The 13,228-nt window shown below is 34.8% G+C and overlaps 1 protein-coding gene across 1 annotated transcript in view; it reads left to right on the top strand.

Annotated features, from left to right (window-relative positions):
• LOC104623637 (cytoplasmic dynein 2 heavy chain 1-like) overlaps positions 1 to 13,228 on the top strand; it is a 73,018-nt gene that overhangs the window by 45,085 nt on the left and 14,705 nt on the right. Inside the window, exons 8-9 of the mRNA XM_010290782.1 lie at positions 1,029 to 1,238; positions 2,508 to 2,597. Of these exons, the coding sequence (XP_010289084.1) occupies positions 1,029 to 1,238; positions 2,508 to 2,597 (300 nt within the window). The remainder of the gene's footprint in view (positions 1 to 1,028; positions 1,239 to 2,507; positions 2,598 to 13,228) is intronic.

Raw genomic sequence — 13,228 nt, 5'->3', positions numbered from 1 at the left:
TATTTTTGCTTGGTAGTTGAGAGCAGTATGAGCTTGAAATTAAAAACACGTGAAAGTTCTGACAAACTTACAGTGCCTGGAAATTATTACAGAGGCAGACATCCTGTGTGTTCTGGAAAGCAAGATGCCATGTGACATTTCAGAAGCTTATTAAACCTGAAAAAAAAATCAAAACTACTTGTTATTTTAAGAAGAGATACTTCAGAGAAAGTAAAATCTGATTTTACCTTTAATAAGTTACTAGAAATTGAAATAGCAAAGCATTTTTTCCCAAAGTCTAGGGTTTTGTTTTTGCATTTGTGCCTTACACAATTTTCCAATAAAGATTTAAATTCCATAACTGGAATTCACTGCAGCATCTTGTCATATGTCAGGTTGGCAGTTTCAGAACACATGCTAAAATATATTCGTGTAATAAGCTGCATGTGAATTAAGATTTGCAAAATGATACTATCTCTTGAAGTTACTGAATAAATTTGGTTTTTCAGTGGCTGTAATGAAATGGAAGTAATAAAAATGTCAACATGATAGCAGCAGTACCTCTCAGAGTCTGAATTACTTAGGATTTATACATATTCCATTTAGATTGTATTTATTATTTATTTGTATTTCATTTACTTCCAGGTGGAACTAGTCTTATCAAAGCAAGAGCTATATCTGGCAGCATGGTTTTTAGTACTCAATACAACCTTGTTATGCTGAGTACTCTACTGCCTTTCATATTGACACATTAACACAAATACTAAAAGCACTAATTCAGCTAAGTGAAGATTTTTCAGAAATGCCAGTACTTTTGAAGTAATTGGGTAGGCAGAGTTGTCTCAGAAGTGTGGTGTCTTTATTGAATATCTCATGGACAATAATGAAAGTATCATTATAGTTTTAATCCAGTGTCAGAAAAGAGGGAGTATATGAATTAATTCAAAGCTAACAAGGTCATATGAAGTATTACGAATTAAACAAATAATTTGTTATATAACATAATAGTGTCCCTGTTTATTAACTGGACATCACTTGTTCTTTTTTAGAATTCTAACCTCATTCATCAAAAGGTTTCTCCTCCTGTGGAGCAACAAGGATCTCCAATTTTGTCATTCATTACTCTGGAACAATTCAGTGCCATTCGCCTTGTGCAGAGTGTCCATCAGTCACTTGCTTCTTTAAGTAAGGTCATCAGAGGTACCTCATTACTGAGTTCTGAAGTACAAAGACTAGCAAGTGCACTGCTAAATCAGAAGGTAAGTCATTTAGTCATGAATTTACATTTTAAGCAATGAAGAAAACAAAGGAAACAACAAAATTCTGATACATGTTTTCATGTCACCATTTGCTCTAAGTTCTTTTATTGATAGAAACTCTAAAATGGAGTTCTTTTATTGATAGTAAAACAGAACCATGTTTTTTCTGGAATGAAAACCCAGAAAAATGTTGCTTCAAGTACTTGCAGAAGCTTCTGAGTATATTATACTTTTATCAAGCTTTCTCTTAAGGACAAATCCAATAATATTAGAAGTCATGGAATACTATTTCCATTTCAAATACCAAATCATGCTAGATAAGTCACATGTGTTAGCCGGTAGAACATGTAAATGTGTCCCTCTTCTTCATTTTTACAGTTTCTTAAAATTTAAGTTTTACTGCAGTTGTAATCACAATTCGCTCTCTGCATTTATTCAGTATGGATTATTGCTATATCACACCAGACAAGCTGTGCGTATCATATCAACACATTATCTCACCCTGTATTTTTGATATGCAACTGTAAATGTTAAACAGTATAAACTGTTTATTCTGCTCAGCATCTTCAGTATTGTGAATTATTCCCCAGGTAATGATTTACATCAATTCTCTTTTACATAAGTAGGAGAATCTTGCAGATTCAATTTCAGTGTGCTTTACAGATTCCTGTGGAGTAGGTACAATTAGTGTTTTCATCGTTATTTTATAAGGAAGAAATCTAACCCAGGATCTTTTAAGCCTTTCTTTTTGAAGTCACTGAGAAACTTGTATGGGGAGATCTTGCAGGATTTTATTCTCAAGTGTTATTTTACAGAGACATTATGATGATGACAAAATAATCACGTAGAGGAATTACACCAGATTCACTTCACCACAGACCCACACAACTGCATGTTAAAGTCTGAGGAGGCAGTCAGCAAAGGAGTGGGAACCTGTGTCTGCAGTTGAAAGATGGCTTTCCAAGAAAAAATCAATTTATGCCTTTTTGAAATGTTTGTGGAACCTACTGATGTTTCCTTACTGAATAGCAGATTTCTTCTAAGTTTTCCATCAGCGCCGTATCTCTGTGGGCCACATAAAGAATTAGCAGGAATATGACCTTCCTATTAGTGGTTGTATGCTTTGATCATTATATTACTTGTATTGCCTTCTTTCTTTGTAGATCTATTTGATCTCCAGATTATTTAATTTCATTCAAATTGCTATCTTAAAATGTAATGATGATGGTTTTGAAATGGATACTTTCAGTAAATATATTTTTATTTCAGTGTCCTGTCACATGGCAAAGCAAGTGGGAAGGTCCAGAAGATCCTTTACAGTATCTTAGAAGTCTTGTAGCTCGAGCACTTGCTATACAGGTAATTTTAAAAGAGTTTTTTAAAAAAGTTTTACCTCCATACGCTGATGTTCAGTGACATGGTATATTATGTGAATTGCACTACAGTAGGCCTTTCCAAACTCAAGTCCCAAAGAGTTTTAGATGTGTGAAAAGGCACATAAACATTTAAAGGTAGAATAGATAGAAATGTGAGGACAGTAGACTGAGCAATTTGAAGTCAGTAACTTTAAATACAGTAATGTTGTTAGTTATTTCATGGTAGATTTACATCTTAGATTTTAGTCATTAGTCTTTCTGATGAACTGGTGGGAAAAAAAGGTGGATTTATTTACTCAGATGAATCTTTACATGTAAATCAAGACATACTGTTTAATCTCATAGAGACATACCTGTAAAGAGATAAAGTAAAGCAGTTCTAATAGACGTAATGTAGAAATTCATAGAAGACTAGTCTTTGAAGCAAATAAAGAAAACATCTGCATTCTCCAGTTTTACAAGGGGCTATAATAGAAGGTGCAGAGTCTGACAACAATTCTGTCAATTTACAGTCTGACAGTGAAGAAGGTAATTTTTAGTTAGGGTAAATCTGTCTATACTTTGATTGACAGAAGATGTATATTTAAGATAATAGGCAGACAAATAAAAAAGTAATTTATCTAAATTAATTAGTATTTAAGGAAACAGATTGGATCATGTTGGATACATAGAGAGGAAACTGAGAGAACCTTCCAGAGAGGAAAGGTTCCTTTAGGAGGGACAGATCTTGTATTACATCCAGGCAATAAATAGAAAGCTGCTGGTTTTGACCTTGATTTTTTTGGCTAATGCTTAATTTTTCTTTATACTTTCATTCACAAAAAGGATCAAATTATAAACAAAGTGTAAATATATATAGTAACAAGTGATAATGCATGTTCAGATGTTATTTGGTCATACAACTAGGATTGAACTTAGTGCTTTCTGTCTTTTGTCTATTATAGTCATTATTATTGAAAAAGCATCATTTGTGGCTGAGTCAGCAGTGTTTGTAATCCTCAGGAGCACCTTGCAGTTTGTGACCTCTGCCTTTATTTGGCTGCGACCAAAATACATGCAATTTTCCTTACTTACATGATTTTTTTTTTTTAAATGGAAGCCTGAGATTAGAGTTCAAACTCCCATAGAAAGTGGAGATAATGTGGCAGAGTGTAACAGGTTGAAATTAGTGTTAATTAATAATAGATGATTTTCAACCAAGGATATTCAGAATTTTTATTTCCATATATTACTTCAGTCAACTATTGACAAATGTGCTGCATTATTTTACTATGATAGTAATCTTCCTTCTCATTATTCAAACTGCTGACAAAATTGTACATTTGGATTACTCATTTTTATGAAAGTTTTAAACAGTTATTTCCTGTAAGAGAGGGACAGATTATTAAGGCAGAGCTTTACAGTAGATATTTAACTGTATCCATAAACAGTAAAATATATTAATTTTTTTGTTAGTGACAATAGAAAGTAGTGACAGTTGACCAGATACTGGTTCTTATATTTTTATATGTTTTTTTTAATGTCAAATATGTAATACAGTTGTATTTGAAGCAATTCTTAATGATACATTATCAGTCTGTTTTGCTTCTCAAGCTTCTAGTCAGTTCACATCTGAAATACAGTTTCTATGTTTTTATCTTTTTATGCATTTTATCAGAAAAATGTTGATTACTTCTAACTATGTATTTGAATTGAATCATCTTTTTCCTTGAATGTGATTCCAATTCATGTTTGTGCATATTACACTAATATTTTGATTAGCCTTCATCATTTTTTAATTAACTTTCCTTTCTTGTGACTTTTCATTATTGATTTTATAAATGTAATTTATCACTAGTTAATTCTAGATTTAGTATTCAGAAATTCAATAAAGGCTTCAATAAAGATTTTCTCATAACTCTGAAAATTATCTTCAGATTTATATTTCAATAAAGGCTGTATATTGGATCGGATTAGTTTTATAAGACCAACTCCATCATCATGATTTTTGATAGTTACTCATACCTCTCTCTGTTTCATACTATAATATAGTGACTTCTGCCTTTACCATTTGAGACAGATTTGATTTAGGTATTTTTCAAGCGGAAAATAGGAGACATTGAAACACTAAAGTTGTACTGAAAGATTGCATCTACTAACGATGCAGAAAGTCTCTACTTAGGTTATTAAAGGCTGCCTTGTCAAGATGTTTGCTGCCAGTGCATAAAATAATAAAAGCAACTGCTTTGTTACAAACATTTAATGGGGATGGGGAGAAACCCAAAGTATAGGCCAGATGGTAGAATAATTATAGCAGAATTTATAGAAGTGTAAAGATGTTCTGAGAGTATTACACAACAACAGACAGAAAAACAACAGGTGTTGCATTTCTCAGGTCTGAATTCACTCAGTAAAAGCAAAATAAAGGAAGGAAATCTGCCTACTTAAAGTGTGAACAAATTAGTATATGCAAAATGCAGTAGAGCCATGTTTGGCTGTGTATTATGTTGTGGTGATACAGCTGATGGAAATATGTGATTTCTTCCTAGGTGGAAGTTCTGATATTTGGATGGTAGCTTTTGCTTTAAATTAAAACAAAAATTCTATGTATTGAATATTCTTCTAAGATGAAGAGTTCTGAATACTTTTCAATGACATTGAACTTTACAATATCATGTTTCAGCTTGTCTGTCTACAGTGATTTATTTGCTATCAATATTACGATATGAAGCTTATGAATCATCATAGATCTTTGTGTTCATTGCAATTCTTGGTCCTTATATTCCCAGTTACCTCGTGGTGACATCTTAAATGTGTTCTGTGGTTTCCCTCTCTCATGGTACGTGGTTATAGCTCAGCAATAATATACATCATTGTATAACAGAATGTAAGTCCATCCCAGTCTGTAGATAAGTGTCTTCTCATGGCTATGGATACCAGCAAGAGAGAAAGAGAGGAAGAGATCCAGAACTACATCTATTAAAAGCCAAAAGAGCAGCCCAAGCAAATGTCAGATGAATATCAAAATTGAAAAAATGTTTCGGGTCAATAAATTGGAACTTACTTGCTCCTACAAGAACTAAATCAAGAGCTTAATTTCACTTCTTCCAAAAAAACCCTCACTCTTATTCCAACAAGACCTTGTATTTTAAATGAAAATATGTAGTTCATTCTTTTGGACTGAGCTACTTTTATGTCATCTGTAAAAACAGTTCTTCCTTTGGATGGCTCTTTGGTCAGACAGCAGCTTAAAAGACTTACAGCGTATTCTGAAAATGAAGACAGTTTGACCTCAGAATCATAAACACTACTTTCAGAGTTCTAATCAAGGAAATGTTTATGAATACATATACATGTTTTTATTTGCATAGGTTATGAAAGTTCTTATTGAAAATATGTGTTTATCTATAAAGTCCTCTTTTGAGGCCATATCTGAACCACTTGTTCAGTTTTTGGCTGTTCAAAAAAACCATTGCCCAGGTTGCCCAGAGAGGTTTGTGGACTCTCCACTTTTGGAGATATACAGAACCAGAGTAGACAACGCCCTGAGCAACCTAAACTGACATTGAACTTGTCCCTACTTTGAGCTGCAATTGGATCAGATGACTCTCGGAGGTCCCTTTCAACCTAAATTCTATAATTTTGTGATTTAAAACTTCACCACTGTACCTTTTGTGTCACATCTGCTCTAACGAATATGCACTGATTTGTACCACTTCAGTGTAGTACTTCTCTGTGAAATGTTAAATATTCAGTAATGTTATATCTAGTTATATGTCCTGAAAATTTCAAATGTTTCATGTATTGCTTAGACATACATAGTGGCACTTACTAAGATAATCAAGAGAAAACAGACACAAGTTGCAGAAGGGAAACTCTGATTAGGAATTTGGAAGGACAAAATCATGTTGAGGGTGGTCAGACACTGGAACAGGTGGCCCAGAGAAGGTTGTGGAATATCTACCATTTGAGATACCGAAAATATCATTGATCAAGCCCCTGAGCAACCTGCTGTAGGCTGGCCCTTCTTTGAGGGTGGGATGTCGGACTATAAGATCTCCAGAGGTCTTCCAACTCTATGTATTCTATGATTCCATGATACTGTAGGATACTTTAAAATTTCATGCAGTAGGTATCAAAATGACATACAAATTATTGCTGCCAAATGTTTAATTTACGAATAAATTATTTCTGTAACATATTGTCATGGTTTAGCCCCATATTTCTGTGTCTACACAAAGGTATGCTTTGCTGAACAAACCATTTGATAGTCTGAGCAGTAATCCCATGTCGCAGTGTTCTGTTCAACGGAGTGTAAATAGCTTTAGCATGAGCCAGCATGGTGTGTCCCAGGATGCCATGTTACAGACATGGCCATGCTGTCGCATAGTTCCTTTGTTTAGACTGGGGTTACATTAGACACTGTTTCCATTCTGTGATCTCCTTCCTTGTAGAAAAATAGATTTCCTTCTCTGCCTTTTCATTGTGGTATATCTTGGGATATGTATCCCACAGAGTTAAACAATTTCTGATTAGACTGCTTTAATGTGGTTGATAAACATTACATACTGTGCTGCTTTTGGCTGGGGTAGAGTTGGTTTTCTTCATGGTAGCTAGTATGGGGCTATGTTTTGGATTTGGGATAAAACTGTTTTCAATAAAGAGATGTTTTAGTTGTTGCTGAGCAGTGCTTACCGAGAGTCCAGCCTTTTCTGCTTCTCACACCACCCCACCAGTGAGTAGGCTGGGGGTGCATGAGAAGCTAGGAGGGAACACAGCCAGGACAGCTGACCCCAACTGACCAAAGAGATATTCCATACCATATGATATAATGATCAGCAGATAAAGCTGGGGGAAGAAGGAGGAAGGGGGGGGATGTTCAGAGTGATGGTGTTCATCTTCCCGAGTAACCGTTACACATGATGGAGCCCTGCTTCCCTGGAGATGGCTGAACACCTGCCTACCCATGGGGAGTGATGAATGAATTCCTTGTTTGGCTTTGTTTGTGTGTGCGGCTTTTGCTTTACCTGTTAAACTGTCTTTATCTCAACCCACAAGTTTTCTCACTTTTACTCTTCTGATTCTCTCCCCATCACACCAAGGGACTGAGCGAGCGGCTGCGTGGGGCTTGGTTGCCAGCAGCGGTTAAACCACAACACATACATGTCTGAGAGTTAGGTTAAGCTTTAATAGTTGCTAGTAGAGGAGAGTTCTGTGACACAGGCATGGCTGAAAGATTTCTCTGAATTTTGACAGCCTCGAGAGAGGGTGTTAACAGAAAATAAATGACTTATAAAAAGAGAGAGAGAGACTGATGGCTGCAGTCGAAGGGATCATTATTTCAGAAGAGGAATAAGGACTGAGAGAGAGATAGTTAATGGAAAATCTGTATCTCACGAGATGTTGACCAGTGAAAATGAACCATAGAAAAGTAAACAGTTCTCTGTTGGCTCTCCTTATTGTAACGGAGCCTTCAAGCTGGTACTATAAAACAAATTACCATGGTGCACTCATCATGAGTAGTGCCTAATATATTGAATTTAGTCACACCAACTCCATCACAATATGGATTTCAGCATCCTTGCTCCAGACCTCTGCAAAGGAATTATGTCTGATGTAGTCCCGACTTTGTCCAAGGATTATGGTAGGCAGTCTTGTCTGTTATCTGCAAATGAATATTATGTGCCACTGCAACTTCTTATGAGTGAAGGTGGGAAGTAGGACCACAATCTCTTTTAGAAGGAGAGGACACTGAAGTTTCTTTGAATGTTTGTCCCCTTTGCTCTGCACTTTTTGTAGTTTCTGGTTCTACCAAGGAATAGTTCTAGCCCTTACACTTCCTTACCCAGTTATACTCTATGTAACTCCAAAAGCAATCTAGCACCTAGTAACTGATGTATTTAGTTGTGGAGAAAGAAAAGACTAGAAGGCATGAAGCATGAAAGTATTGTCTAACTGGATTCTGTATTTATTGATCATATAGGCAATATATGAAAAGTAGGTATATTTGGCATACATCTCTCATGAACTTGTCAGTATGATGTTACAGTTCTTATGCAGCATCATCATTCTGGTATCTTTATTAAACACAGGATACAGCAATTCATGTAAAGTTAAGTTCCTGTTTTGATAAAAATAAATTCATTCAGTAACCAGAATGAGATCACATTTGCTAATGCTTTTTTCAGCTATGCCTTACTGCACATCTGCTTCTGGCACATGGTTAGCTAGCATGTTGATGCTAATGGGCTCAGAATTTTTATGCTGTAACACTGTGCTGTTGTGTTACTATCAGACTTCGTGAACAAAGAGGGGGTTTCTGAGGCATGCCAAACTAAAATAAAGAATAGTATTTTACTTAAAGCAGTAACCAGCAGTTTTGGTCTGCATGAAGGAAAGGAAAATGAGAGGAAAAAGGAAAGGATTTTAAAACAAAAATAAGACTTCAAATTAAATTCCTGTGTGGTTTACCGTTTGAAAGAGAGTATGTGACAACACCGTATCATATACCTGAAATACTGCAGTATTCACATGTTCATTTAATAAACAATAACTATCTCAGTAATCAAGAATCTCAAGAAATCCTTAAGGATTTCACATTAAAAAAAAATTACCACAAGGGAGCAAACTGTTGTATGCCAGTTGCTCCTGAGAAGCTACACTTACCCGCTCTGTGCTCAATGCCAGAAAAAATACCTCTGTTTCATTTCTTTGGAGTGTAACACAATTACTCCTGCTGGTATTTACCACTGACTGCCAACACTTAGGAGCACACCTATGGAACAGCTGCTGCACTGTGAGGAAAATAGGACTCTAGCATAACTGCTTGATTGACCTTTGCTTAATATCAACTCCGGTTAACGGAATATTTACTCCTCTAACAGTGCTACTCGCCATCCTTTGCTCTCAGACTTATCCAAAGTCCTGCATTTTTTTTTCCCTAGTAACTTTGAATCCCTCTAAAACTAGTGGAAGAACAGAATTGTACTCTGTGGTTTCTGGCTATGCATATTCATATAACACTGGATACAATTTTCCATCTAGGCACAGAAATGAAATCACTTCTGGAGTGATTTATATGATTTTCTCTTTCAATAAAAGTTCTCTTCTGGGACCACACCAACAGAAAAATGCAGTAGAAGAGAATACATTTGGAATTAATTAAAACAGGTGAAGGAAAAGTACCTGATTCATTGTAGAGGAGTTCTGTGATCCTAAAGTTGTATAAATGATAATGTGGAAATCTGTCAGCCTCTTTATTCCTTCCACTGTTCAATATGAGGTGCTCAGTTTGGTCTGGGATTATAGAAGATAAGGGAGGCTTCTCACTGAAAATGGAATAGGTCCTTGTTGGATGTTAAGGTACATGAAAAAATATTATTTGAACCACCTGAGATGGCATTTAGAGATCTTTTTTTTTTGGTAAAAAAAATTTTAAAAATCCTTTTATTGTACCAAGCAGAACCTCACGTTAATTGAAGTTTTGAAATATCCTGCTAGGAATCGCTTTGCCAGCATTTTGTGTATTGCTGATAACTTTTGATATTACATGTATAATCATCATATGCTAAATTAATCTATCATGGACAGTTCAAACTTAAATTTCTAGTTTCATTGTAATAAGAAAGATACAGGAAATATGGAAATAATGGAATATTGAAATAAAGAGTTGCAAAGAAAAGTGTACAATAGATTTTATTATTTTATTTTGTAATATAAATCTTTTCAGAGTTAGGATATTTGGACTTGTAGACCACATTATTGGTATAATAGAAATTATTGATATAATGTAAATTTATTTTTAAAAATAAGTTATACACCATTTCAGCTTTCATATGCCTTTTCCCAGGTGTTATATCTAACAGAAAATATATCATTAGTTCATACACTGAAAACTGCTTTTAGTGAGTTTATATCTTGACTTCTATGTTTTGAAGAAGTAAAACAAATCCTTAATTGCAGAAAACCTGTTAAAGACCATGTTATGGGAGGTAGGAATGAGGGAGCAGTTGGGAGGGCGTGGGTATTGGCCTGAGCCACGGAGAGACAAGCAGCTAGATTTTACACCATCTTGGAGCTGATGGTGTTCTTCTCACTGTAATCTAGATGGCAAGAGACAAATGCATGGATAATTTTGGCCTACCTGGCAGGAAAGGCAAAGTTTTCTACTGTGTTGGTGATGGAAGAAGGCCCTTGAGACTGAAATGCTACATGGCCATCCAAGGTCAATCAGAAGTCAAACAACTTTGCATCACTTTGACAAATGAAGTCAATGTGTGTTTTTATTGGAGCTGGGAGGGAGAGGGAAATGAAGATATTACAGCTAATCTCTTACAGGATTTCTCATTTTCAAGAAACATCACCTCAGTCTTTCTACAGCTTAGGTTAAATTTCCTTCCCTTCAAGACCTGAGCTCTTCCAAGCGTTATGGCAGTGGCAGTGGATATACTAGTGATAAATGATCCACTTCTAATAGAGTATTGTTGTCTTTTCAGACTAGAGCACTTCACTAACATGCTGCCTTGTGGTCATACAAGATGAAAAGGAGAATAAGCATAAGGATATTTTTTACACCTGAGTTGTAAAATACATTTTACTATAATTTTTATTGCATTTAAATCTTAAATTTTTTATTAAACAGCTTTGAATGAGCTATGTCTTCAGCTTTATGTAGAGCAGTACAAGCAATTACATTGCCTGTAATTTTTTAAATTAAATTTCCCTTTTGTGATCTAATGAAAGTTTTTGTTATTGTGTATTTCCTAGTGCTAATTAATTCTATGAGTTCAGAATTAATATCACCCATACTGGTCTTTTAATTGGCTGGACTATAAGCAACTATGTTCCTGACAGGGTTTCTCTTTAGCAGTTACATTAGAAGTTTATTTGATGACACCAATAGAGTGATTATATTAAATACAAGTTGAAATTATTGTGTCTACTTTTATTACACAAAACAATTTACAAAATTTGTCCTAACCAGAATGCAGAGTTACTGCTATATGATAAAAGAGATTGCTATATAAAGTCATTAAAAGAATCATGCAGACAAGAGTCATTAACTGTGTACATTGAGCTAATGAAAATGGAAAGCAAAAATCTTGTAACTGATTCATAATCATTTGGGTTGAGGGCTCATAATCAGTGATGTGACAGATAAAAAGATCACCGATTAAATGTTTGAACATGGTGGAAGTGTTACAGAGATGTGTCTGAAACACTCACTAAACTAAAATTCACCGCATCATATTTACTTGTACTTTGGGTAATTTTGTTACTTCCAATATGCTTCTGTGGAATTACTCGTCTGTCAGCAGTTCAAAGAATACAATAAAGTACTTCTTAAACAAGATAGTGATGCCTGGCAGGTGCGTTGTGTACTGAGAGTGTAGTTTCCAAGATTTTTTAATTCAGTGACTAGCGCAATTTCATAATCTTCTAGTTGTTGGTATTTAGAAAGGAGCGTGGTTTGTCTTTGTTTAGTGATAGCATGTGGAATCTTACTCTCTGATTATTTTCTGGCTTAATATTAAACGTTAATCTTTCTGTGCAGAAGTATATGGGTTATGACTACTTATAGAGTAGGTTATATAGTAACTTAACATTTATACTACATTACCATAGTCAGGACTGACTATACCATGTAAAGAAATTGTACCAGAGACGTACAGTATAAAATTTTCAAACCGTAGCCTTTTGAGCATGGACTGTTGCATAACCACTCAGGTACCTAAATAACTTGTCTGAAAATAGCAGATTCTTTAGTCTGAGATTGTTAGTGTTTTGAGGCTCAAACTCAGATTTCGTTATGTAAGACACATGGTTTATCAAGATTGCAAGGTGCAATGTGTGTGTCTGTTCTCATGTTGGTACATAATGCGTTGCGTTGATGGGAAATTCAAAGCTTGCTGCTCCTGGTAACAGGCTTCATAGCTGCATGTAAGAGTGGGTGAAAGAAGCAGGTTGGGGCACATGTTCTGTAAGGGTAATTGAGGCCAGTTATTCCCTCCACATCTATTAGTTTCATTTATTATCAAATATAAGAGAGGCCAGTTTTTATCTTACCAGAAATTCTGTGAATTCATGTCTCAAACTAATACACTAAAAATGGCAGCATCAACCTAATACTAAGATATTTTTAAAAAAATTCTTGATAAGTACTTATAAAAACTCTTACTGCAGATTGAAAATCGTTTCTGGAATTTAATATGAAGTTTACACGAAAGAATGATCTTAAAGCATACTTGAAAGGAATGCACTTATTTGCTTGAACTTAGTAAAGCAAAGACAGTAATAACAACCATTTAGATGGAAAACATAAACTATTCTGTTAGTAAAGGTGAAACAGGGTCTCAGCAGAATGCTAGAAACTTGATAGAAGTTTCATTGCACAAAGTGAGCTGCACTGTACAAAGGTTGGAACAGAAATTTGTTTAGAATGGTTGAGTCACATAAACTGCTGGTTTTCTTTATACTTCTAAATGGTGTTAATTTTATGTTTACCAGTTTGAAATAATTGAAATGAATGTTAATCTTTCAGGTTACCATATATTTACACAAACATTTTTCATTAATCATACTAATTGACAAACATTAACGCAAAATGTTGAAAAATCAAGCAATAACTTCAGGATT

This window comes from Phaethon lepturus, unplaced genomic scaffold (genome assembly GCF_000687285.1).
Source record: "Phaethon lepturus isolate BGI_N335 unplaced genomic scaffold, ASM68728v1 scaffold5707, whole genome shotgun sequence".
NCBI classification, from domain to species: Eukaryota; Metazoa; Chordata; class Aves; order Phaethontiformes; family Phaethontidae; genus Phaethon; species Phaethon lepturus.
Note: the sequence above shows the minus strand (reverse complement) of the source record. Positions and strands in the feature narration are given on the sequence as shown.